This window comes from Mesoplodon bidens (assembly GCF_964165515.1).
Source record: "Mesoplodon bidens genome assembly, chromosome: 2".
Classification (NCBI taxonomy): Eukaryota; Metazoa; Chordata; class Mammalia; order Artiodactyla; family Ziphiidae; genus Mesoplodon; species Mesoplodon bidens.
This window is the reverse complement of record NC_138177.1, coordinates 133,648,145-133,674,357: the sequence shown is the minus strand read 5'-3', so window position 1 is coordinate 133,674,357 and position 26,213 is coordinate 133,648,145. Positions and strand designations below refer to the sequence as shown.

At 38.2% G+C, this 26,213-nt stretch overlaps 1 protein-coding gene across 1 annotated transcript in view; it reads left to right on the top strand.

The window, feature by feature from the left end:
• PATJ (PATJ crumbs cell polarity complex component) overlaps positions 1-26,213 on the top strand; it is a 348,566-nt gene that overhangs the window by 118,626 nt on the left and 203,727 nt on the right. The window contains exons 24-25 of the mRNA XM_081223688.1: positions 12,005-12,115; positions 16,849-16,926. Of these exons, the coding sequence (XP_081079814.1) occupies positions 12,005-12,115; positions 16,849-16,926 (189 nt within the window). The remainder of the gene's footprint in view (positions 1-12,004; positions 12,116-16,848; positions 16,927-26,213) is intronic.

Genomic DNA, 26,213 nt, shown 5'->3' with positions numbered 1-26,213 from the left:
AAAGGATTGTTCTGGCTTCTGGGGCAGGGGTGGTTTCTTTTACTTAGCATTTGCATGGTACATTGTTTTTTTCCATTCCTTCATTTTCACCCTTATTTGTGATTTTGTTTTAGTTGTATTTTAAGCAAATAATAACTGGATACTGCCTTTTAAAAATCTAAATTCATGATCTTCATCTAATAAGAATCATTTAGTTTTTATTTTGATTACTGACACATTTGAACTTAGAACAAAATACAAAAGACATATTTAAAATTATATATTTTTCTTTATATTTTGAAATAGTTATAGGTTCATAGGAAGTTGCAAACAAATGTACAAGGAAGTCCCGCTTACCCTTCTCTCAGCCTCACCCAGTGTTAACATCTTATACAACTATAGTTCAGTAGTAAAATCAAAATACTGATATTGGCACAATTCATAGACCTTATTAAGATTTCACGAGGTATACATGTACCATTTGTGTGTGTGTGTTTATAGCTCTACACAGTTTTATCACATGTGTAGCCTTGCATAACCCACACAGCAATCAAGAAACTCAATTGAATCATCACCACAAGACTCCCTTGTCTGACCCCTTTTACAGCCACTCCTCTCCCATCCCCTCCACCCCCATCCCTAGCCTCTGGCCACCACTATTCTGTTTCCCCATGTTTATACTTACGTTATTTTACAAATTGTTACATAAATGGAATTATGCATTTTGTATCTTTTTTGACATTGGTTTTCTTCACTCAGCATAATTTCACTGAAGTTCATTCAATTTCTTGTGTCTATCAATAGTTCATCCCTTTTTAAAAATTTATTTTTAACATCTTTATTGGAGTATAATTGCTTTAAAATGGTGTGTTAGTTTCTGCTGTATGACAAAGTGAATCAGCTATATGTATACATATATCCCCATATCTCCTCCCTCTTGCGTATCCCTCCCCCCATCCCTATCTCACCCCTCTAGGTGGTCACAAGCACAGAGCTGGTCTCCCGGTGCTATGCAGCTGCTTCCCACTAGCTATCTATTTTACATTTGGTAGTGTATATATGTCCATTCCACTCTCTTAGTTTGTCCCAGCTTACCCTTCCCCCTCCTCGTGTCCTGAAGTACGTTCTATATGTCTGCGTCTTTATTCCTGTCCTGCCCCTAGGTTCTTCAGAACCATTGTTGGTTTTTTTTTTTAATTCCATATATATGTGTTAGCATACGGTATTTGTTTTTCTCTTTCTTACTTACTTCACTCTGTATGACAGTCTCTAGGTCCATCCACCTCACTACAAATAACTCAATTTCGATTCTTTTTATGGCTGAGTAATATTCCATTGTATATATGTGCCACATCTTCTTTATCCATTCATCTGTCGATGGACACTTAGGTTGCTTCCATGTCCTGGCTATTGTAAATAGTGCTGCAATGAACATAGTGGTACATGACTCTTTTTGACTTATGGTTTGCTCAGGGTATATGCCCAGTAGTGGGGTTGCTGGGTCATATGGTAGTTATACTTTTTATTTTTAAATTAATTAATTTTATTTATTTTTGGCTGTGTTGGCTTTCTGTTGCTGCACGTGGGCTTTCTCTAGTTGCAGTGAGAGGGGGCTACTCTTCATTGCAGTGTGCAGACATCTCGTTGCAGTGGCTTCTCTTGTTGCAGAGCACAGACTCTATGGCATGCAGGCTTCAATAGTTGTGGCACACATACTCAGTAGTTGTGGGTCACGGGCTCTAGATCGCAGGCTCTAGTTGTGGCACACGGGCTTCGTTGCTCCATAGCATGTGGGATCTTCCCAGACCAGGTCTCGAACCCGTGTCTCCTGCATTGCAGGTGGATTCTTAACCACTGCGTGACCAGGGAAGCCCTATTTTTAGTTTTTTAAGGAACCTCCATACTGTTTTCCATAGTGGCTATATCAGTTTACATTCCCACCAACAGTGCAAGAGGGTTCTGTTTTCTCCACACCCTCTCCAGCATTTATTGTTTGTAGATTTTTTGATGATGGCCATTCTGACCAGTGTGAGGTGATACCTCATTGTAGTTTTCATTTGCATTTCTCTAATGATTAGTGATGTTGAGCATCCTTTCATGTGTTTGTTGGCAATCTATATCTTCTTTGGAGAAATGTCTATTTAGGTCTTCTGCCCATTTTTGGATTGGGTTGTTTGTTTATTTGATATTGAGCTGCATGAGATGCTTGTATATTTTGTAGACTAATCCTTTGTCAGTTGCTTCGTTTGTAACTATTTTCTCTCATTCTGAGGGGTGTCTTTCGTCTTGTTTGGGGTTTCCTTTGCTGTGCAAAAGCTTTTAAGTTTCATTAGGTCCTATGTGTTTACTTTTATTTTTACTTCCACTCCTCTAGGAGGTGGGTCAAAAAGGATCTTGCTGTGATTATGTCATAGAGTGTTCTGCCTATGTTTTCCTCTAAGAGTTTTATAGTGTCTGGCCTTACATTTAGGTCTTTAATCCATTTTGAGTTTATTTTTGTGTATGGTGTTAAGGAGTGTTCTAATTTCATTCTTTTACATGTAGCTGTCGAATTTTCCAAGCACCACTTATTGAAGAGGCTCTCTTTTCTCCATTGTATATTCTTGCCTCCTTTATCAAAGATAAGGTGACCATATGTGCGTGGGTTTATCTCTGGGCTTTCTGTCCTGTTCCATTGATCTATATTTCTGTTTTTGTGCCAGTACAATGCTGTCTTGATTACTGTAGCTTTGTGGTATAGTCTGAAGTCAGGAAGCCTGATTCCTCCAGCTCCATTTTTCTTTCTCAAGATTGCTTTGGCTATTCGGGTTCTTTTGTGTTTCCATACAAATTGTGAAATTTTTTGTTCTAGTTCTGTGGAAAATGCCATTGGTAGTTTGATAGGGATTGCATTGAATCTGTAAAATGCTTTGGGTAGTATAGTTATTTTCACAATGTTGATTCTTCCAATCCAAGACATGGTATATCTCTCCATCTATTTGTATCATCTTTAATTTCTTTCATCAGTGTCTTATACTTTTCTGCATACAGGTCTTTTGTCTCCTTAGGTAGATTTATTCCTAGGTATCTTATTCTTTTTGCTGCACTGGTTAATGGGAGTGTTTCCTTGATTTCTCTTTCAGATTTTTCATCATTAGTGTATAGGAATGCCAGAGATTTCTGTACATTAATTTTGTATCCTGCTACTTTACCAAATTCATTGATTAGCTCTAGTAGTTTTCTGGTAGCATCTTTAGGATTCTCTATGTATAGTATCATGTCATCTGCAAACAGTGACAGTTTTACTTCTTCTTTTCCAATTTGGATTCCTTTTACTTCTTTTCTTCTCTGATTGCTGTGCTTAAAACTTGAAATCTATCTTGCAGTGATGAGAGTGGGCAACCTTGTCTTGTTCCTGATCTTAATGGAAATGGTTTCAGTTTTTCACCATTGAGAATGATGTTGGCTGTAGGTTTCTCATATATGGCCTTCATTATGTTGAGGTAAGTTCCCTCTATGCCTACTTTCTAGAGGGTTTTTATCATAAATGGGTGTTGAATTTTGTCAAAAGCTTTTTCTGCATCTATTGAGTTGATCATATGGTTTTTATTCTTCAATTTGTTAATATGGTGTATCACATTGATTGATTTTCATATATTGAAGAATCCTTGCATTCCTGGAATAAACCCCACTTGATCATGCTGTATGATCCTTTTAATGTGCAGTTGGATTCCGTTTGCTATTATTTTGTTGAGGATTTTTGCATCTGTGTTCATCAGTGATACTGGCTTATAGTTTTCTTGTTTTGTGACATCTTTGTCTGGTTTTGGTATCAGGGTGATGGTGGTCTCGTAGGTTGAGTTTGGGAGTGTTCCTTCCTCTGTTATATTTTGGAAGAGTTTGAGAAGATTAGGTGTTAGCTCTTCTCTAAATGTTTGATAGAATTTGCCTGTGAAGCCATCTGGTCCTGGGCTTTTGTTTGCTGGAAGATTTTTAATCCCAGTTTCAATTTCAGTGCTTGTGATTGGTCTGCTTATATTTTCTATTTCTTCCTGGTTCAGTCTCAGAAGGCTGTGCTTTCCTAGGAATTTGTGCATTTCTTCCTGTCCAATAAGCATATAGTTGCTTGTAGTAATTGCTCATGATCCTTTGTGTTTCTGCAGTGTCAGTTGTTACTTCTCCTTTTTCAGTTCTAATCCTATTGATTTGAGTCTTCTCCCTTTTTTTCTTGATGAGTCTGGCTAATGGTTTATCAATTTTGTTTATCTTCTCAAAGAACCAGCTTTTAGTTTTATTGATCTTTGTTATCGTTCCCTTCATTTCTTTTTCATTTATTTCTGATCTGATCTTTATGATTTCTTCTGCCAACTTCAGGTTTTTTTGTTCTTGTTTCTCAAATTGCTTTAGGTGTAAGGTTAGGTGGTTTATTTGAGATGTTTCTTGTTTCTGGAGGTAGGATTGTATTGCTATAAACTTCCCTGTTAGAACTGCTTTTGCTGCTTCCCGTAGGTTTTGGTTCTTCATGTTTTCATTGTCATTTGTTTCTAGGTATTTTTTGATTTCCTCTGAGTTCTTCAGTGATCCCTTGGTTATTTAGTAGTGTATTGTTTAGCCTCCATGTGTTTGTATTTTTTACAGATTTTTTTCCTGTAATTGGTATCTACTCTCATAGCGTTGTGGTCCGTAAAGATACTTGATACGATTTCAGGTTTCTTAAATTTACCAAGGCTTGATTTGTGACCCAAGATATGATCTATCCTGGAGAATGTTCCATGAGCACTTGAGAAGAAAGTGTATTCTGTTGTTTTTGGAATGAATGTCCTGTAAATATCAATTAAGTCCATCTTGTTTAATGTATCATTTAAATCTTGTGTTTCCTTATTTATTTTCATTTTGGATGATATGTCTGTTGGTGAAAGTGGGGTGTTAACGTCCCCCACTATGACTGTGTTACTGTTGATTTCCCCTTTTATGGCTATTAGCATTTGCCTTATGTATTGAGGTGCTCATACGTTGGGTGCATAAATATTTACAATTGTTATACCTTCTTCTTGGATTGATCCCTTGATCATTATGTAGTGTCCTTCTTTGTCTCTTGTAATAGTCTTTATTTTAAGACGTATTTTGTCTGATATGAGAATTGCTGCTCCAGCTTTCTTTTGATTTCCATTTGCATGGAATATCTTTTTCCATCCCCTCACTTTCAGTCTATATGTGTCCCTAGGTCTGAAGTGGGTCTCTTGTAGACAGCATATATATGGGTCTTGTTATAGTATCCATTCAGCCGGTCTGTGTCTTTTGGTTGGAGCATTTAATCCATTTACATTTAAGGCAGTTATCGATATGTATGTTCCTATTACCATTTTCTTAATTGTTTTGGGTTTGTTATTGTAGATCTTTTCCTTCTCTTGTGTTTCCTGCCTAGAGAAGTTCCTTTAGCATTTGTTGTAAAGCTCATTTGGTGGTGCTGAATTCTCATAGTTTTTGCTTGTCTGTAAATATTTTAAATTCTCTGGCAAATCTGAATGAGATCCTTGCTGGGTAGAGTAATCTTGGTTGTAGGTTTTTCCCTTTCATGACTTTAAATATGTCCTGCCACTCCCTTCTGGCCTGGAGAGTTTCTGCTGAAAGATCAGCTGTTAACATTATGGGGATTCCCTTGTGTGTTATTTGTTGCTTTTCTCTTGCTGCTTTTAATATTTTTTCTTTGTATTTAATTTTTGATAGTTTGATTAATATGTGTCTTGGCACGTTTCTCCTTGGATTTATTCTGTATGAGACTCTCTGTGCTTCCTGGACTTGACTATTTCCTTTCCCATATTAGAGAAATTTTCAACTATAATCTCTTCAAATATTTTCTCAGTCCCTTTTTTTTTCTCTTCTTCTTCTTGGAGCCCTATAATTCGAATGTTGGTGAGTTTAATGTTGTCCCAGCAGTCTCCGAGACTGTCCTCAATTCGTTTTATTCTTTTTTCGTTATTCTGCTCTGTAGTAGTTATTTCCACTATTTTATCTTCCAGGTCACTTATCTGTTCTTCTGCCTCAGTTATTCTGCTATTGATTCCTTCTGGAGAATTTTTAATTTCATTTTTTGTGTTGTTCATCATTGTTTGTTTGCTCTTTAGTTCTTCTAGGTCTTTATAAACGTTTCTTGTATTTTCTCCATTATGTTTCCAAGGTTTTGGATCATCTTTACTATGATTACTCTGAATTCTTTTTCAGGTAGACTGCCTCTTTCCTCTTCATTTGTTTGGTCCAGTGGGTTTTTACCTTACTCCTTCATCTGCTGTGTATTTCTCTGTCTTCTCATTTTTCTTAATTTACTGTGTTTGGGGTCTCCTTTTCACAGGCTGCAGGTTTGTATTTCCTGTTGGTTTTGGTGTTCTCACAGTGGGTAAGGTTGAATCAGTGGGTTGTATAGGTTTCCTGGTAGAGGGGACTGGTGCCTGTGTTCTGGTGGATGAGGTTGGATGTTGTCTTTCTGGTGGGCAGGACCACGTCCGGTGGTGTGTTTTGTGGTGTCTGTGACCTTAGTATGATTTTAGCTGCCTCTCTGCTAATGGGTGTGGTTGTATTCCTGTCTTGCTAGTTGTTTGACATAGGTTGTCCAGCACTGTAGCTTGCTGGCCGTTGAGTGGAGCTGGGTCTTAGTATTGAGATGGAGATCTCTGGGAGAGCTTTTGCCATTTGATATTATGTCGGGCCAGGAGGTCTCTGGTGGACCAGTGTCCTGAACTCGGCTCTCCCACCTCACAGGCTCAGGCCTGACACCTGGCCAGAGCACCAAGACCCTGTCAGCCACATGGCTCAGAAGAAAATGGAGGAAAAAAAAGAAAGAAAGAAAAGAAAAAGAAAATATAGTTATTAAAATAAAATTATTAACAATAATAAAATTAAAAGTAATTTTAAAAAAAGATAGAAAGAGAGCAACCAAACCAAGAAACAAATCCACCAATGATAACAAGCGCTAAACACTATACTAACAAAAAAACGGACAGACAGAACCCTAGGCAAATGGGAAAAGCAAAGCTGTACAGAGAAAATCACACAACGAAGCATACACATACACACTCACAAAAAGAGAAAAGGAAAAAAGAAAAATATATATATAAAAAAAGGAAGAGAGCAACCCAATCAATAAAAGATTGATTTACAGCTAATTACTATTGGTAATTAGCTGTAAATACTAAACCAAGATAAACGTAAAACCAGAAACAAGTTAGATGCAGAAAGCTAACCCTAAGTCTACAGTTGCTCCTAATGTCCACTGCCTCAATTTTGGGATGATTCGTTGTCTATTCAGGTATTCCAGAGATGAAGTGTACATCACGTTTATTGTGGAGATTTAATCTGCTGCTTCTGAGGCTGATGGGAGAAATTTCCCTTACCCTTCTTTGTTTGCATAGCTCCTGGGGTTCAGCTTTGGATTTGACCCCGCCTCTCTATGTAGGTCACCTGAGGGCATCTGTTCCCCGCCCAGACAGGACGGGGTTAAAGTAGCAGTTGATTGGGGGGCTCTGGCTTACTCAGTCCGGGGGACGGAGGGGTACGGAATGTGGGTGAGCCTGCTGTGGCAGAGGCCGAGGTGATGTTTCAACAGCCTGCGGCGCTCCGTATGTTCTCCCGTGGAAGTTGTCCCTGGATCACAGGACCCTGGCAGTGGTGGACGGCACAGGCTCCCAGGAAGTGAGGTGTGGATAGTGATCTGTGCTTGCACACAGGATTCTTGCTGGCTGCAGCAGCAGCCTTAGCATCTCATGCTCATCTCTGGGGTCCACGCTGATAGCCACAGCTCGTGCCAGTCTCTGGAGCTCGTTTAGGCAGTGCTCTGAATCTCCTCTCCTCGCACACCCTGAAACAATGGTCTCTTGCCTATTAGGCAGTTTCAGACTTTTTCCTGGACTCCCTCCCATCTAGCTGTGGCGCACTAGCCCCCTTCAGGCTATGTTCACTCAGCCAACTCCAGTCCTCTCCCTGGGATCTGACCTCCGAAACCCAAGCCTCAGCTCCCAGCCCCCACCCACTCTGGCGGGTGAGCAGACAAGACTCTCAGGCTTGTGAGTGCTGGTCAGCACTATGCCTCTGTGCGGGAATCTCTCTGCTTTGCCCTCTGCACCCCTGTTCCTGTGCTCTCCTCCTTGGCTCTGAAGCTTCCCCTCTGCCCAGCCCCCATCTCCACCGGTGAAGGAGCTTCCTATTGTGTGGAAACTTTTCCTCCTTCACAGCTCCCTCCCACTGGTGCAGGTTCTGTCCCTATTCTTTTGTCTCTGTTTTTTCTTTTTTCTTTTGCCCTACCCAGGTATGCGGGGAGTTTCTTGCCTTTTGGGAAGTCTGAGGTTTTCTGCCAGCCTTCAGTAGGTGTTCTGTAAGGGTTGTTCCACATGTAGATGTAGTTTTGATGTATTTGTGGGGAGGAAGGTGATCTCCACGTCTTACTTCTCTGCCATCTTGAAGGCTCCTCCTCATTCATCCCTTTTTATGGATGAGTAGTATTCCATGGTATGGAGGTACCACCGTTTAACCATTCACCCACTGAAAGACACTTTGGTGGTTCCCAGTTCTTGGCTATTATGAATAAAGCTCCTATAAACATTTGTATACAAGTTCCTGAGTGAAAATAAGTCTTTGCGTCTCTGGGATAGATGCCCAAGACTGTAATTGCTGGGTTGTATGTTAAGTTCCTTTTTAGTTTTAAGAAACTGTCAAACTGTTTTCCAGAAGGGCTGCACTATTTTGTATTTCCACCAGCAATGTATGAGTGATTCAGTTTCTCTGCATCCTCATCAACATTTGGTGTTGTCACTGTTTTTCATTTTAGCCATTCTTGTTAGGTATATAGTGATATCATGGTTGTTTTAATTTGTGGTTCCCTAATGGCTAATGAGAAAGAACTTTTCATGTACTTGATTGCCATCCAGTACCCTCTTTGGTGAAATGTGTTTGTGTTTTTGCCTGTTTTCTAATTGGATTGTTTACTTTTTTAATCTTTTTGAATTTTGTTTCTTTTTCTCATCTTTCTCTGTGCTCAATTGAATACAAAGTATTCTCTCATTTAATCATCATCACTCATACACATACTAATAAGAGCCCACTGTTTTATCTCATATTTAATAACTTATATTTCTTCAAATTCACAACAGCCCTGAAATGTTACACTCTAATATATATTTTGTGAAGCATAATGAGTCATTTGTTTACTTTTTTCTATGAAAAGTATTACTTGTTTGTTTTATTAGTGAAGTTTAATAATCATTTCTCTTTGTCTTGAAACAATTGCATGAAAGGTTTAGCTCCGTATAAAGAAGAGTTTTTTAAACTAGGAAGTTAGAATTTCATGTAATTTTTAGAAATGGGTCTTCATCTGTGTGAATGAACATACTCTTAAGTTATAATTTTAAGGCTGAGAAAAACTAAGATTATTTTTGTGTTGTAATATGACAGAATACTGTTTTTTTCCTACCTTCCCGACTTCGGTGATTCCCATTTAACAATGTGGAAATCTCTGTTAGGGAAACAAAAACTGATTATTACTAGAGGAGGAAGTAGTTCTCATATAGCCTCTACTTCTCTTACTGTTGAATATTTTGGGAATCAGGTTATTTGAAAGAAGCTTCATCAAACTGTTGTGACAGCTTTTATGTGTCACTTTAATTTTTGTCTGTATTTTTTTCATTTACTATTATTCGTATCCTTCCTCTACTCATATGGGAAAAGAGCTTTTACAGAGCATTAAAATCTTCATTGATGCCTATTAGAATAAAAAGCCAAAGTTCTTGCCATGGCCTTTTGGATTTTGCAGGTGGCTTCAGCTGCCTCCCTGACCTCACCTCTTTCCGCTCTCTCCTCTTTCTCTGTACCTTAGACTCAACCTGGCTTTAAACCCCTCTAACACACCAGGCTCCTATCTCCTACCTTAGGATCCTCGCTTCTCTGTCTCTCAGCTTCTGGCATACTCATTTTCTTCCTCACTCTGCTCAGATTCAGTGACTTATCATCCTATCACTCTGTTGCATATACTTCCAACTCCTTTGATCCTCTTTCCTTTCACTGAACTTGCCTGGGAGAACCACATCCTCATTAAGTGCAACTTTTTGCTTATTTCAGATCTCTAGCACGACTGGAGAAAATAACCACCCATGCTGTCTGGTCTCATTTTAAATTCATGACCACCCCCTCAAGTGGGTCTTTAATTCTGCCCTGTAGCCCTGTAATATTTCCTGAGTTGTTCCATTCTTCTACTTTCAGAGGTAACTACTTCAAACCTCCTATACCTCCTGCCACAGTCTTAATCTCTGTTTATGGTCCTTGTTTCTTATTTCATTGAGAAAATAGAAGCAGTCAAAAGAGAGTTTCCCCTTGCTCCCACTGCATACCAAAGCTTTTTTCTGACTGTATTTGTCACAGCAAATGAACTATTTGTGTTTCTTCTCTCCAGAGCCACTCTAACTTGTACAGTGGAAGTCATTCCCTCTTTGCTGTCCAAGGATTTGCTTCCACAGTCATCACTCCTCTCTACCCTTCATTTTTCCTCTCCACTGCATCATTATTACTGTAATCTATCCCACCTTAAAAACAAAAACCAAACTTGATCCCACATCCCTCTTCACTTACATTCCTTTTTTTAAAAAAATTATTTATTTATTTATTCATTCATTCATTTACTTATGGCTGTGTTGGCTCTTCGTTTCTGTGCGAGGGCTTTCTCTAGTTGCGGCAAGTGGGGGCCACTCCTCATCGCGGTGCGCGGGCCTCTCACTATCGCAGCCTCTCGTTGCAGAGCACAGGCTCCAGACGCGCAGGCTCAGTATTTGTGGCTCACGGGGCTAGTTGCTCCGCGGCATGTGGGATCCTCCCAGACCAGGGCCCGAACCCGTGTCCCCTGCATTGGCAGGCAGACTCTCAACCACTGCGCCACCAGGGAAGCCCCCATTCCTATTTCTTTGATCCCCTTATGGCAAAACAATATTCACAAGTTGTCGCTATCAACTGACTGTAAACCACCTCAACTTTTACCAAGGCTTCCTTACATTATCGTTTTCAAAAATTGGTTCTTGTAAATATGTTTGATAAATACAGAATGCTCTTTGAGATTATGGGCATGTTCACAAGTTATGTTCTCTCAGATTTATATAATAAGGAGATGTTTACACTTGCCCCAGTTTTTTAAATTAATTTTTATTGGAGTATGGTTGCTTTACAATGCTGGTTAGTTTCTTGCTGTACAGCAAAGTGAATCAGTTATATGTATACATATATCCACTCTTTTTTAGATTTCCTTCCCATTTAGATCACCACAGAGCATTGGGTAGAGTTCCCTGTGCTATACAGTAGGTTCTCATTAGTTATCTGTTTTATACATAGTAGTGTATATATGTCAATCCCAATATCTCAATTCATCCAACACCCCCTTACCCCCTTGGTAACTGTGAATTTGTTCTCTACATCTGTAACTCTATTTCTGCTTTGCAAATAAGTTCATTGCTACCATTTTTCTAGATTCCACATACTCAAATTTGTTGAACACAGAACTCTTTTAGAAAGAACCTATGGGTGTTTTCATACTTCTTTTTTGATATAATTTGAGAAATGTTCAGCTTCTCAACTGTGATAATGGGCAGTTTGCTTAAAATGTCATTCTTCTCAGTTTACTTGAGAGAAGGTGAGTCCAGAGAGATCCCCACCCCCTGCCCTCCCTCAGAATTGTGTACTGTGATAGTGGCAGAGGTGACATTACAAGCTCAGAAGCTTTTTAAAGTTCTGTTACTGACTGAGCTACATATTTTAGATAATTATATTTAATCAGGACCATTGTTATTAAGATATTTACCTTATTTACTTTTCTTGAAGGTGAAACATTAATATCCTTAAACATGATCTCCTAAAACAGCAAAGCTTTTTTGGGTCAATCTTATTTTTTTCTGGCTTTGGTATAACTCATTCGACTCTGGCTGTTATCATAACTAGATAATATGCATGAACTTTGAATTAACCTATCCACAAGATCAGCTGCCCTTCTAATTGAAATAAATTGCTTCTGTGTTTTTAGGTGTCTGGAGTAGATTTGCAGAATGCCTCTCACAGAGAAGCGGTTGAGGCCATTAAGAATGCAGGAAACCCTGTGGTGTTTGTTGTTCAGAGCTTGTCATCCACTCCAAGAGTAAGCTACTTAAAAAATATTCTCTGTATCTGTGGACCAAGCTTTTGCCTCCAAGTATTTTTCAATATATTTTTACTGTTATTCTACTATTACTTAAAGGAAGCATTAACTTCATTAAAATTTAGTTATTAACCTCAATTTTCCCTTTTTTCCTCGGACTTTGATTTCCTGGTCAAATTTGAGTTATTCCAGTATGCAGTGGAGTCTAACAGACCCATTTTTGATTCCTTGATTCCCTATTTACCAGTTTTGCTAATTTGGAGGCAAGTTACCTAACCTTTCTGTACCAGTTACTTTGTTTATAAAATACTTTGAATACAGAGTAGGTCAGGGTTAAAAACATTCTACAGGGGCCACCAAATGGTAGGTATTTTTACAGGCATGTAAAAATTCAGACATGTTGCATTGTTGTATGTTCTGTTGGAGATTCTGAATTCGCAAAGAGCAGTATTTAATCATAGAATTTTTTTTCTATAATAAATTACTTATTTGGTATGGAATTAGAACTCTGATACACAGATGTTAGTGGCAGGATGTGTATTTTATATTGCAATATGCAGCCCCATAAGCCCTGTACCTGGGAGCAATATTTATTTTTCTTTATTTTATAATGGAAGACAGCTGTTCAAAACATAGACACTTCTGAACAGTAGCAAAACTGCATATTTTTTAAAAATTTTCTTTTCAATTCGCTAATGCAGTGCCTTTCAACCTTTTTTTATGTCAAGGAATACAGAAAATAATATTTGTATGGCAAACTGTGTAAATAGATGTCTGGCTGTCCCAAGGGTGAAGGCATCCACATGCTATTTCAGCACACTTGTAGCTTGCCTGCACAAGTGGGTTGCAGCCTCACCCCTCCTGGGCAGCTCTGCTGTGGTGCACTGCACTGCAGCACAGTCCCTTCCAGTCCTAGTGCTCCATTTACACCATCTAGACTAATTGAGAGAGGTAAACTGAATAAGGTCTTCACATTTTTATACAATTTGAAATTCTAGATTTATTGGAATCCACCTTTTAACTCTTATAATATTGAGAAAGTCATTGAGGCCATCACTTTATTTCTGGAAACTGAATTCTGTAGGAAAATTGGCCAGATTATTCCCTGCCAAGTGACACTTCCAAAGAAATAGTTTTTTGTCTTTTGTTTTTTTTGCGGTACGCAGGCCTCTCAGTGTTGTGGCCTTTCCCGTTGTGGAGCGCAGGCTCAGCGGCCATGGCTCACGGGCCCAGCCGCTCCGCGGCATGTGGGATCTTCCCAGACCGGGACACGAACCCGTGTCCCCTGCATCAGCAGGTGGACTCTCAACCACTGCGCCACCAGGGAAGCCCCAAAGAAATAGTTTTGAGCGAGAATGAGCCAATCAAATTATACATTTATGTGGTCACTTGCAAATGCCCCACTGAAAAATATTCAAAGCATTTTAATAGGTTATAAAGTCAGCCAAAACGGCCAAGATTTTAATCTAGCCTTTGTTGGTGAGCTGAGGTCGAAATTTTCATTTGGATGATATAAACAGTACAATTTCTTTCAACTGTTCAATAAAAGGGAAAATGTCTTCAGCATGGCCCCATGTTCAAGTTACTTAACCCTCAGGCAGAATCACAGACTGTTACATTGTGCATTGGGTTCATCAAGCATTGAACTATCTGTGATTCTAGCCAAGGGATGGCGATGATATTAATGTCCATGATTTGTTCCTTTTTTTTTTTTTTTAAGCACAGAGTGATTCCAGTTGAATAAGGAAATGAAAGGAATCAAGTTTCAGATCTTTGCCAAATGGTGCTCTCTTTGGCTTACTTATTCTTGCAAGTTATATTGGTCATCACAGGAATAGAAAATATAGCCAAATTCTTAATTATTTTTGATCAGTTTACATTAAACTTTGAGACTTTCTTCAAAACCCCCAAATAAGTCATTTCCATCAAGGCCCTGTGTCTAAACATGCCTTGGTTACATGGAAATTCTCATCAACACCATGAATTGAGCAGTGGTGTTTATATTTGTACCTTTTTTTTGAGTTGTATTTTATTTTTTGATATTTGTGCTTTTAGCAGGTGGTTTAGGAGGATCAACAACACATTACTTTTTTAAGCTTTTCCTCCTAAATTTCTCAACTGTTTTTTCAGCCTGCTAGAAAGAAATGTGTGTATCTGCTTAGATTTACTTGGTAAATGCTTATTTGAGAGCAAAACTCATGATTTATACTGTACACCTCTATAGAAAGTTTTTATGCCATGGTAACTTTTTCCAGTTAAAATTGCATTTCACAGTAGCATTAGGGTTTTTTTTTATATATTAAAAAACAAACCCTTTTGAAATTGGCATCATGACTTCAGTTCATTAAATTTATTATCATGTGTTGTTTTATTTTTTCCTGTATTCCGTTTGTATTTCCCTAATATCATTGTTTCATAATGGCACCTAAATTTTTTGGACACGTGTACATTTTGTGTATTAGTTTTATAGAAATATATTTTTTACTTTCATAAGAAACATGTGCTGTCCTACTTTTCTTAAAGATGTAGTCTTTTTGGTGGGCCTTTTGTCTTCCAAATTTTGCTAGTAGTATGCGTACAGAAAGGTATTTCTCTGCTCTTTGAAAAGCAAACTTTGCAAACTTTGTGAATGGCAGCTAACATTTTGTCCCATCACGAAGCTTCTGCCATTCAGTTTCAGCTGGTTTTTTCAGAGGAGAAAGTAGGTCCAGTGTAGGCAGATATTATAACTTTCTAGAGAGACAAAGTATTTGTTTTTAAATTCTATTTATTTATTTATTTATCTATGGCTGCGTTGGGTCTTCGTTGCTGCGCTTGGGCTTGCTCTCGTTGCTGTGAACGGGGGCTACTCTTTGTTGCGGTGTGTGGGCTTCTCATTGCAGTGGCTTCTCTTGTTGCAGAGCACAGGCTCTAGGCATGTGGGCTTCAGTAGTTGTGGCACGCGGGCTCAGTGGTTGTGGCTCATGGCCTCTAGAGCGCAGGCTCAGTAGTTGTGGCGCACGGGCTTAGTTGCTCCACAGCACGTGGGATCTTCCCGCACCGGGGCTCGAACCCGTGTACCCTGCATTGGCAGGCAGATTCTTAACCACTGAGCCACAAGGGAAGCTCCTGTTTTAAAATTCTTTAGGACAAGAAACATATACCTGTAGACCCACTAGTTTTTGAACTCTGACTTAGGTGGTTGTATATATTAAACAGAGAACTTCCCTGGTGGTCCAGTGGCTAAGACTCCTCACTCCCAGTGCAGGGGGCCCAGGTTCGATCCCTGGTCGGGAAACTAGATTCGTCTTGCTGCAACTAAAGGAGTCCACATGCCACAACTGATCCCACATGCTGCATAGGAGATCCCGAGTGCTGCAACTAAGACCTGGCGCAGCCAAATAAATATTAAAAATAAATAAATAGAGAAATAAATATTTAGTACAGTGTCTATTTACATAGGAAGCACCAAAAACATGTTGCTGTATCACTACTGTTGTTTTTTACTTAAGTGAAACATTCCTGAGACTTCATTTATTCCAAAATTAATTTCCTTAGACTCTAAGTTAAAAGTAAAGAAGAATTAATCTTAAATTGCCTTTATTTTTTATTTTTTTAAAGATTTTTTTTTGCTGTGGACCATATTTAAAGTCTTTATTGAATTTGTTACAATATTGCTTCTGTTTTTTGTTTTGATTTTTTGGCCACGAAGCATGTTGGATCTTAGCTCCCTGACCAGGGATTGAACCCACACCCCCGGCATTGGAAGGTGAAGTCTTAACCACTGGACTGCCAGGGAAGTCCCTTAAATTGCCTTTAGAGAGAAGTTTTTTTTTGGTTCTGTTTTTTAAATTATCCCTAGGCAGGAAGTTCCTTTAATTTTCTGAGAAAGGATATTTATTTTTCCTTTTAATTTGCATGTCTGTCATCAGATTTCATGCCAACATTATTTGTGTTAGCTATTTAAGGATCCTTTTAAAAAAATCACTTAACAGCTTTGTATTTTCCTCAGATGTTTTATAGATAGTTTTACAAAAAGAAATGAGTCAAAAAGTAATCTATGATATTGGCACCATTAAGAATTAAAATTATTTCTATGAAATTGAACTGTTTGACTCATTTATAAACATTTATTCAACACTACTATGTATTAGGCTTTTTCTGAGCAACAGGATTATAGTGATAAATAACACTAAATTCCAGCTCTCATTGACCTTTTATCCAGGAGTGTAAGTAGCTTTGTAATTTATTTATATGCTAGCAGTGATAGTGAAATATTTATTGAATGTGCACAGTGTGCTAGATATCATACTTGAACTGGGGTACAATGATGAATAAGGTAGATCTGTGAGATAAATGTTGCATTCAGCGTTCTAGGACTTAACTTTGCTTACCCTTAAAAGTGTATTTTGCAAAATGAGATGTTTGGATGACAGTAAGTATTGTGACCTTCTTAGTCTTCATCTTCACTTTCTGGATCTACACAAGCCTGTGCATTTATTGTCCCTTGATGCTACACACACACACACACACACACACAGACGCACACACACGCACATTTTGGGTTTTATAGCTTGTTAGATTTCCCAAGTTGTATTGTTTGCCTTGAATTGTACTTCTCGTGTCTTTACTTTTTAGGTGAAGTTAGAGAGTTAAGTAGGATTTTAATTGTTTTTTAAAAAAATTAAAGCCACATAATGATTGTGACATTTAAATGTTTTCCTTTTCCCCCTTCCTTGTTTTTGTGGTGGTAGGTCATTCCTAGTGCACATAACAAGGCCAATAAAATCACTAATAACGAGGACCAAGACACCCAAGAGAAAAAAGAAAAGGTAACCTAACCTCGCAAGCTTTTAAAAAATGTTTTTGGTTTCTTTTTGCATATCTGAGCTGCAATTAATAAGTGTTTTGTTTTTTTTTTTTTTTTTTTTCTTTTTGCGGTATGCGGGCCTCTCACTGTTGTGGCCTCTCCCGTTGCGGAGCACAGGCTCCGGACGCGCAGGCCCAGAGGCCATGGCTCACGGGCCCAGCCGCTCCGCGGCATATGGGATCCTCCCAGACCGGGGCACGAACCCGTATCCCCTGCATCGGCAGGCGGACTCTCAACCACTGCGCCACCAGGGAGGCCCCAATAAGTGTTTTTTTGATGAGTATCAGGATAGAAGTACTGTAGTTATAATATTTCCCTTCTGTGAACATGACTGATTGTGGCCTGGATGAAGACCTAGTGGAGTATAGGTGTAAAAATGTCATGACGCACCAATCAGCCATCATCATCTTTCTCTGTCTTTCCTGTTCAGCTGGGCTGGTTGTCTGTCCATTCCCAGAAAGTTTCTCAGACTTTGATCTTGCTGTTCCTTCAGCCTGGAAGTCCATTTTCCACATTGCTCTTCCTTTTCATTCTCGAAGGAGCAGGTCAAAGGTCATCTCTCCTGAGGAAACGTTTCTTACCGTCAATCAGAGTTAATCCTCCACTCCTGTTTCCCCACCTCTATTCTAGTAGAATTAGTTGTTATAAAATTTATCTTAGGATATGGTGTCAGGTAGGATGGATTTTCATTTTTCCCCATAAAGATAAATAATTATCCCACTCTTTTAAATAGGCCCTCCTTTGCACCACAACCTCTGTCATATCTCAGGTTATCAGGGGAAGATTGTTTCTGAGCTTTCTCTTTGTTCCATTTGTTTATCCCAGCACAAATGCTGCCCTACCCAAATTATTAAAGTCTAATAATAAATCTTGTTTTCTACTAGAGCAATCTCCTTTACATATTTCTTTTTCTTTAGAAGTGTATTACCTATTTGTGTCCTTTTTCTTTTCCATTTAATTTTATAATTAGCTTGTCAAATTCTACCAAAAAATCTCTTTGACAATTTTGATTGGAGTTGTGTCAGATCTATAAATTGTAAAGAATTTACATCTTTATGATATTGAGCCTCTTAACCATTAACCTGGTATGTCTTTCTATTTATTAAATTCCTATTTTATTTCTTACAATTAATTGTTACCATTTTCTTCAGAAAGGCATTGTAAATCTTTGGTTTATTCCTAGAAATCTTTATATTTTGTGTTGCTTTTAAATATTTTTAAATTGCATTTTCTGTTGCTAGTATGTAGATATGAAATTGAGTTTTATATATTTTTTGACATCTTGTAACATTATTATTCTTTTATAAAATAATCTGGTTCAGGACACTGGGAAAACCAAAATGCTGAAATAAAAAAGTTAAAATCTCTCATAAACCCACCACCTAAAGATAAACTTATTAAATATTTATGTAGAAGCTTTTAGTGTCTTGATGTATGCTTTTAGTGTCTTGGTGTATGTACTTCACATATACATATATATATGTATATATATATAATTTTTAATAAGAATATGGATCCCAAATTCTAGTACTATGTAGATTTTCATTTCTGAATTTTCTATATGGATAATAATAACCACTTTGGATAAAGGCAGTTTTCTTCTTCCCTTTCCAGTATTTTATCCCTTGTTTTATTATAACTGCTAAGACCTCTGTGGTGTTTAATGGAAGTAATAAGAGCTAACATTCTTATTGTTTTACCTCCTGATAGTTAGGAAATTGCTTTCAATATTTAACCATTGAATATGGTGTGTGCTGTAAGTTTTTGTAGATTATCCTTTGGTTACGGAAGTATTCCCTTTCATTCTTATTTTGCTAAGAATTTTTATCATGAATGGGATTGATATTGAATTTTATCAAATGTATTATCTACATTCACTGAAATTATTTGTATGTCATTTTTTTCTCCTTGAATTCCTTAATGTGGTGTATTATATTAATAGATTCTGTAATGTTAAACCAATCTTAAATTAATTTGGTCATGATCTTTTTTGCCTGTTTGCTAGTATTATATCTTTTAGAATTTTTACATCTGTGATTTTGAATGAGTTTGGCCTGGAATTTTCCGTTTATATACTATCCTGTCTGGTTCTGGTTATAGAAGACTACTAAAATGAATACTAGGAGTACTTCTTCTTTTCAGTTCTCTGAGAGTTTGTGTAAAATAGTAATTATCCATGCCTTAAATGTTTGGTCACATTAGCTTATGAAGCCATCAAGGGCCTGTGTTACTGAGCTATTCAGATTTTCTGTTCCTTTTAGAGTCAGTTTTGATTACTGACTCTTTTAGGAATATTGATATCACCTAATTTTTGCATTTGTTGGTATAAAGTTGTTTATTCTCTTAACATGTATTGGCTGTGTTCTCTTCAAAGTAGTTCTTTTTCATTATGAATATAGTTTATTTATTTATTTATTTATTTTTTTGGCGGTACGCGGGCCTCTCACTGTTGTGGCCTCTCCCGTTGCGGAGCACAGGCTCAGCAGCCATGGCTCACGGGCCCAGCCGCTCCGCGGCATGTGGGATCTTCCCGGACCGAGGCACGAACCCATGTCCCCTGCATCGGCAGGCGGACTCTCAACCACTGCACCACCAGGGAAGCCCAGTTTATTTTTTATTAATCTTGAAAGTAATTTTTCATTTAATTCCTCATTTTGAAGAATTAAGTTTTGAGCTGTTAGTCTTCTCTGTTATATCTTTATTCTGCTTAATTAATTTTGTTCTCATTTTTATAGTGTCTTATTTGGGTTTATTTCCTTCCCCCCACCTAATAATCTTTAGATAGTTGTAGAATTTACTAATTTTTAACCATTCTATTTTTCTAAAATAGTCATTTCAGACCATAAATTTCCTTCTAAACTCCTCTTTTTCTAGATCCCAAGATATTAAGTTTGTTTAGTACTAAGTTTTTTTTTTAATCTTCCAGATGATTTATTTTTTACCCAGTTTTATTTTTTTTTTTAATTTTTATTTTTTTATTAGTCTCTGCTTTACAACAAAGTGAATCAGTCATACATATACATCTGTTCCCACATCCCCTCCCTCCTGCGTCTCCCTCCCTCCCACTCTCCCCATCCCACCCCTCCAGGCGGCCACAAAGCACCGAGCCGATCTCCCCGCGCCACACGGCCACCCCCACCATCCATCCACCCCACGCCCGGCAGTGTATACACGTCCATGCCTCTCCCCCGCCCCGTCACAGCCTACCCCCCATATCCCCAAGCCCACCCCCAGTAGGTCTGTGTCTCTATTCCTGTTTTACCCCTAAGTTCTTCATGACATTTTTTTTCTTAAATTCCATATATATGTGTTAGCATATGGTATTTGTCTTTCTCTTTCTGACTTACTTCACTCTGTATGACAGACTCTAGGCCTATCCACCTCATTACAAATAGCTCAGTTTCGTTTCTTTTTATGGCTGAGTAATATTCCATTGTATATATGTGCCACATCTTCTTTATCCATTCATCCGATGATGGACACTTGGGTTGTTTCCATCTCCGGGCTATTGTGAATAGAGCTGCAATGAATATTTTGGTACATGTCTCTTTTGGAATTATGGTTTTCTCAGGGTATATGCCTAGTAGTGGGATTGCTGGGTCGTATGGTAGTTCTATTTTTAGTTTTTTAAGGAACCTCCATACTGTTCTCCATAGCGGCTGTACCAATTCACATTCCCACCAGCAGTGCAAGAGTGTTCCCTTTTCTCCACACCCTCTCCAGCATTTATTGTTTCTAGATTTCTTGATGATGGCCATTCTGACTGGTGTGAGATGATATCTCATTGTAGCTTTGATTTGCGTTTCTCTAATGATTAATGATGTTGAGCATTCTTTCATGTGTTTGTTGCCAGTCTGTATATCTTCTTTGGAGAAATGCCTATTTAAGTCTTCTGCCCATTTTTGGATTGGGTTGTTTGTTTTTTTGCTATTGAGCTGCATGAGCTGCTTATAAATTTTGGAGATTAATCCTTTGTCAGTTGCTTCATTTGCAAATATTTTCTCCCATTCTGAGGGTTGTCTTTTGGTCTTGTTTATGGTTTCCTTTGCTTTGCAAAAGATTTGAAGATTCATTAGGTCCCATTTGTTAATCTTTGTTTTTATTTCCAATTCTCTAGGAGGTGGGTCCAAAAGGATCTTGCTGTGATTTATGTCATAGAGTGTTCTGCCTATGTTTTCCTCTAAGAGTTTGATAGTTTCTGGCCTTACATTTAGGTCTTTAATCCATTTTGAGCTTATTTTTGTGTATGGTGTTAGGGACTGTTCTAATCTCATACTTTTACATGTCCCTGTCCAGTTTTCCCAGCACCACTTATTGAAGAGGCTGTCCTTTCTCCACTGTACATTCCTGCCTCCTTTATCAAAGATAAGTTGACCATATGTGCGTGGGTTTATCTCTGGGCTTTTTATCCTGTTCCATTGTTCTATCTTTCTGTTTTTGTGCCAGTACCACACTGTCTTGATTACTGTAGCTTTGTAGTATAGTCTGAAGTCAGGGAGCCTGATTCTTCCAGCACCGTTTTTCTTTCTCAAGGTGGCTTTGGCTATTCGGGGTCTTTTGTTTTTCCAAACAAATTGTGAAATTTTTTGTTCTAGTTCTGTGAAAAATGCCAGTGGTAGTTTGATAGGGATTGCATTGAATCTGTAGATTGCTTTGGGTAGTAGAGTCATTTTCACAATATTGATTCTTCCAATCCAGGAGCATGGTATATCTCTCCATCTATTTGTATCATCTTTAATTTCTTTCATCAACTTCTTATAATTTTCTGCATACAGGTCTTTGGTCTCCTTAGGTAGGTTTATTCCTAGATATTTTATTCTTTTTGTTGCAATGGTAAATGGGAGTGTTTTCTTGATTTCACTTTCAGATTTTTCATCATTAGTGTACAGGAATGCCAGAGATTTCTGTGCATTAATTTTGTATCCTGCTACTTTACCAAATTCATTGATTAGCTCTAGTAGTTTTCTGGTAGCATCTTTAGGATTCTCTATGTATAGTATCATGTCATCTGCAAACAGTGACAGCTTTACTTCTTCTTTTCCAATTTGGATTCCTTTTGTTTCCTTTTTTTCTCTGATTGCTGTGGCTAAAACTTCCAAAACTATGTTGAATAAGAGTGGTGAGAGTGGGCAGCCTTGTCTTGTTCCTGATCTTAGTGGAAATGGTTTCAGTTTTTCACCATTGAGGACAATGTTGGCTGTGGGTTTGTCATATATGGCCTTTATTATGTTGAGGAAAGTTCCCTCTATGCCTACTTTCTGCAGGATTTTTATCATAAATGGGTGTTGAATTTTGTTGAAAGCTTTCTCTGCATCTATTGAGATGATCATATGGTTTTTCTTCTTCAGTTTGTTAATATGGTGTATCACATTGATTGATTTGCATATATTGAAGAATCCTTGCATTCCTGGAATAAACCCCACTTGATCATGGTGTATGATCCTTTTAATGTGCTGTTGGATTCTGTTTGCTAGTATTTTGTTGAGGATTTTTGCATCTATGTTCATCAGTGACATTGGCCTGTAGTTTTCTTTCTTTGTGACATCCTTGCCTGGTTTTGGTATCAAGGTGATGGTGGCCTCGTAGAATGAGTTTGGAAGTGCTCCTCCCTCTGCTATATTTTGGAAGAGTTTGAGAAGGATGGGTGTTAGCTCTTCTCTAAATGTTTGATAGAATTCACCTGTGAAGCCATCTGGTCCTGGGCTTTTGTTTGTTGGAAGATTTTTAATCACAGTTTCAATTTCAGTGCTTGTGATTGGTCTATTCATATTTTCTATTTCTTCCTGATTCAGTCTTGGCAGGTTGTGCATTTCTAAGAATTTGTCCATTTCTTCCAGGTTGTCCATTTTATTGGCATAGAGTTGCTTGTAGTAATCTCTCATGATCTTTTGTATTTCTGCAGTGTCAGTTGTTACTTCTCCTTTTTCATTTCTAATTCTATTGATTTGAGTCTTCTCCCTTTTTTTCTTGATGAGTCTGGCTAATGGTTTATCAATTTTGTTTATCTTCTCAAAGAACCAGCTTTTAGTTTTATTGATCTTTGCTATCGTTTCCTTCATTTCTTTTTCATTTATTTCTGATCTGATCTTTATGATTTCTTTCCTTCTGCTAACTTTGGGGTTTTTTTGTTCCTCCTCTAATTGCTTTAGGTGCAGGGTCAGGTTGTTTACTCATGGTGTTTCCTGTTTCTTAAGGTGGGATTGTATTGCTATAAACTTCCCCCTTAGAACTGCTTTTGCTGCGTCCCATAGGTTTTGGGTCGTTGTGTCTCCATTGTCATTTGTTTCTAGGTATTTTTTTATTTCCTCTTTGATTTCTGCAGTGATCACTTCGTTATTGTGTAGTGTATTGTTTGGCCTCCATGTGTTTGTATTTTTTACAGATCTTTTCCTGTAATTGATGTCTAGTCTGCATTGTGGTCGGAAAAGATACTTGATACAATTTCAATTTTCTTAAATTTACCAAGGCTTGATTTGTGACCCAAGATATGATCTATCCTGGAGAATGTTCCATGAGCACTTGAGAAAAATGTGTATTCTGTTGTTTTTGGATGGAATGTCCTATAAATATCAATTAAGTCCATATTGTTTAATGTATCATTTAAAGCTTGTGTTTCCTTATTTATTTTCATTTTGGATGATCTGTCCATTGGTGAAAGTGGGGTGTTAAAGTCCCCTACTATGAGTGTGTTACTGTCCATTTCCCCTTTTGTGGCTGTTAGTATTTGCCTTATGTATTGAGGTGCTCCTATGTTGGGTGCATAAATATTTACAATTGTTATATCTTCTTCTTGGATCGATCCCTTTATCGTTATGTAGTGTCCTTCTTTGTCTCTTCTAATAGTCTTTATTTTAAAGTCTATTTTGTCTGATATAAGAATTGCTACTCCAGCTTTCTTTTGATTTCCATTTGCATGGAATATCTTTTTCCATCCCCTTACTTTCAATCTGTATGTGTCTCTAGGTCTGAAGTGGGTCTTTTGTAGACAGCATATATACGGGTCTTGTTTTTGTATCCATTCAGCCAATCTGTGTCTTTTGGTGGGAGCATTTAGTCCATTTACATTTAAGGTAATTATCGATATGTATGTTCCTATTCCCATTTCCTCAATTGTTTTGGGTTCGTTATTGTAGCTATATTCCTTCTGTTGTGTTTCTTGCCTAGAGAAGTTCCTTTAGCATTTGTTGTAAAGCTGGTTTGGTGGTGCTGAACTCTCTCAGCTTTTGCTTGTCTGTAAACGTTTTAATTTCTCCATCAAATCTGAATGAGATCCTTGCTGGGTAGAGTAATCTTGGTTGCAGGTTTTTCTCCTACATCACTTTAATTATGTCCTGCCACTCCCTTCTGGCTTGTAGAGTTTCTGCTGAGAGATGAGCCGTTAACCTGATGGGGATTCCCTTGTGTGTTATTTGTTGTTTCTCCCTTGCTGCTTTTAATATGATTTCTTTGTGTTTAATTTTTGACAGTTTGATTAATATGTGTCTTGGCGTATTTCTCCTTGGATTTATTCTGTATGGGACTCTCTGTGCCTCCTGAACTTGATTAACTATTTCCTTTCCTATATTAGGGAAGTTTTCAACTATAATCTCTTCAAATATTTTCTCAGTCCCTTTCTTTTTCTCTTCTTCTTCTGGAACCCCTATAATTCGAATGTTGGTGTGTTTAATGTTGTCCCAGAGGTCTCTGAGACTGTCGTCTATTCTTTTCATTCTTTTTTCTTTATTTTGCTCTGCAGCAGTTATTTCCACTATTTTATCTTCCACCTCACTTATCCGTTCTTCTGCCTCAGTTATTCTGCTATTGTACCCATCTAGAGTATTTTTCATTTCATTTATTGTGTTTTTAATCAATGCTTGATTCATCTTTAGTTCTTCTAGGTCCTTGTTAACTGTTTCTTGCATTTTGTCTATTCTATTTCCAAGATTTTGGATCATGGAAATAGAATCTTGGATCGTCTTTACTATCATTATTCTGAATTCTTTTTCAGGTAGACTGCCTATTACCTCTTCATTTGTTAGGTCTGGTAGGTTTTTATCTTGCTCCTTCACCTGCTGTGTGTTTTTCTGTCTTCTCATTTTGCTTATCTTACTGTGTTTGGGGTCTCCTTTTTGCAGGCTGCAGATTCGTAGTTCCCGTTGTTTTTGGTGTCTGTCCCCAGTGGCTAAGGTTGTTTCAGTAGGTTGTGTAGGCTTCCTGGTGGAGGGGACTAGTGCCTGTGTTCTGGTGGTTGAGGCTTGATCTTGTCTTTCTGGTGGACAGGTCCACGTCTGGTGGTGTGTTTTGGGGTGCCTGTGGCCTTATTATATTTTTATGCAGCCTCTCTGCTAATGGGTGGGGTTGTGTTCCTGTCTTGCTAGTTGTTTGGCATAGGGTGACCAGCACTGTAGCTTGCTGGTCGTTGACTGAAGCTGGGTGCTGGTGTTGAGATGGAGATCTCTGGGAGATTTTCGCCGCTTGATATTATGTGGAGCTGGGAGGTCTCTTGTGGACCCGTGTCCTGAAGTTGGCTCTCCCACTTCAGAGGCACAGCAGTGACTCCTGGCTGCAGCACCAATAGCCTTTTATCTACCTGGCTCAGAATAAAAGGGAGAAAAAGTAGAAAGAAAGAATTAGTAGAAGAAAGAAAGAGAGAAAAAGAAAGGAAGAAGGAAAGAAAGGAAGGAAGGAAGAAAGAAAGAAAGGCGGGAGGGAGGGAGGAAGGACGGAAAGAAAGAAAGGAAGGGAGGGAGGAAGGAAAGAAAAAGAAAGAGTGAAAGGAAGAAGGGAGGGAGGTCGGAAAGAAAGAAAAAGAAAGAAAGGGGCGGAGGGAGGGAGGGAGGGAGGGAAGGTAGGAAAAAAAGAAAGAGAGAAGATAAAGTAAAATAGAATAAAGTATAAAATATAGTAGCGTTATTAAAAATAAAAAAGTAATTATTGAAAAAAAAAACGGACGGATAGAACCCTGGGACCTATGGTGGAAGCAAAGCTATACAGAGAAAATCTCACACAGAAGCATACACATACACATTCACAAAAAGAGAACAGGGCGAAAAAAATCGAAAATCTTGCTCTCAAAGTCCACCTCCTCAATTTGGGATAGTTCGTTGTAAAAAGAGGAAAAGGGGAAAAAATCTCAAATCTTGTCCTCAAAGTCCACCTCCTCAATTTGGGATGATTCGCTGTCCATTCATGCACTCCACAGACGCAGGGCACATCAAGCGGACTGTGGAGCTTTAATCCGCTTCCTCCGAGGCTGCACAGAGAGATTTC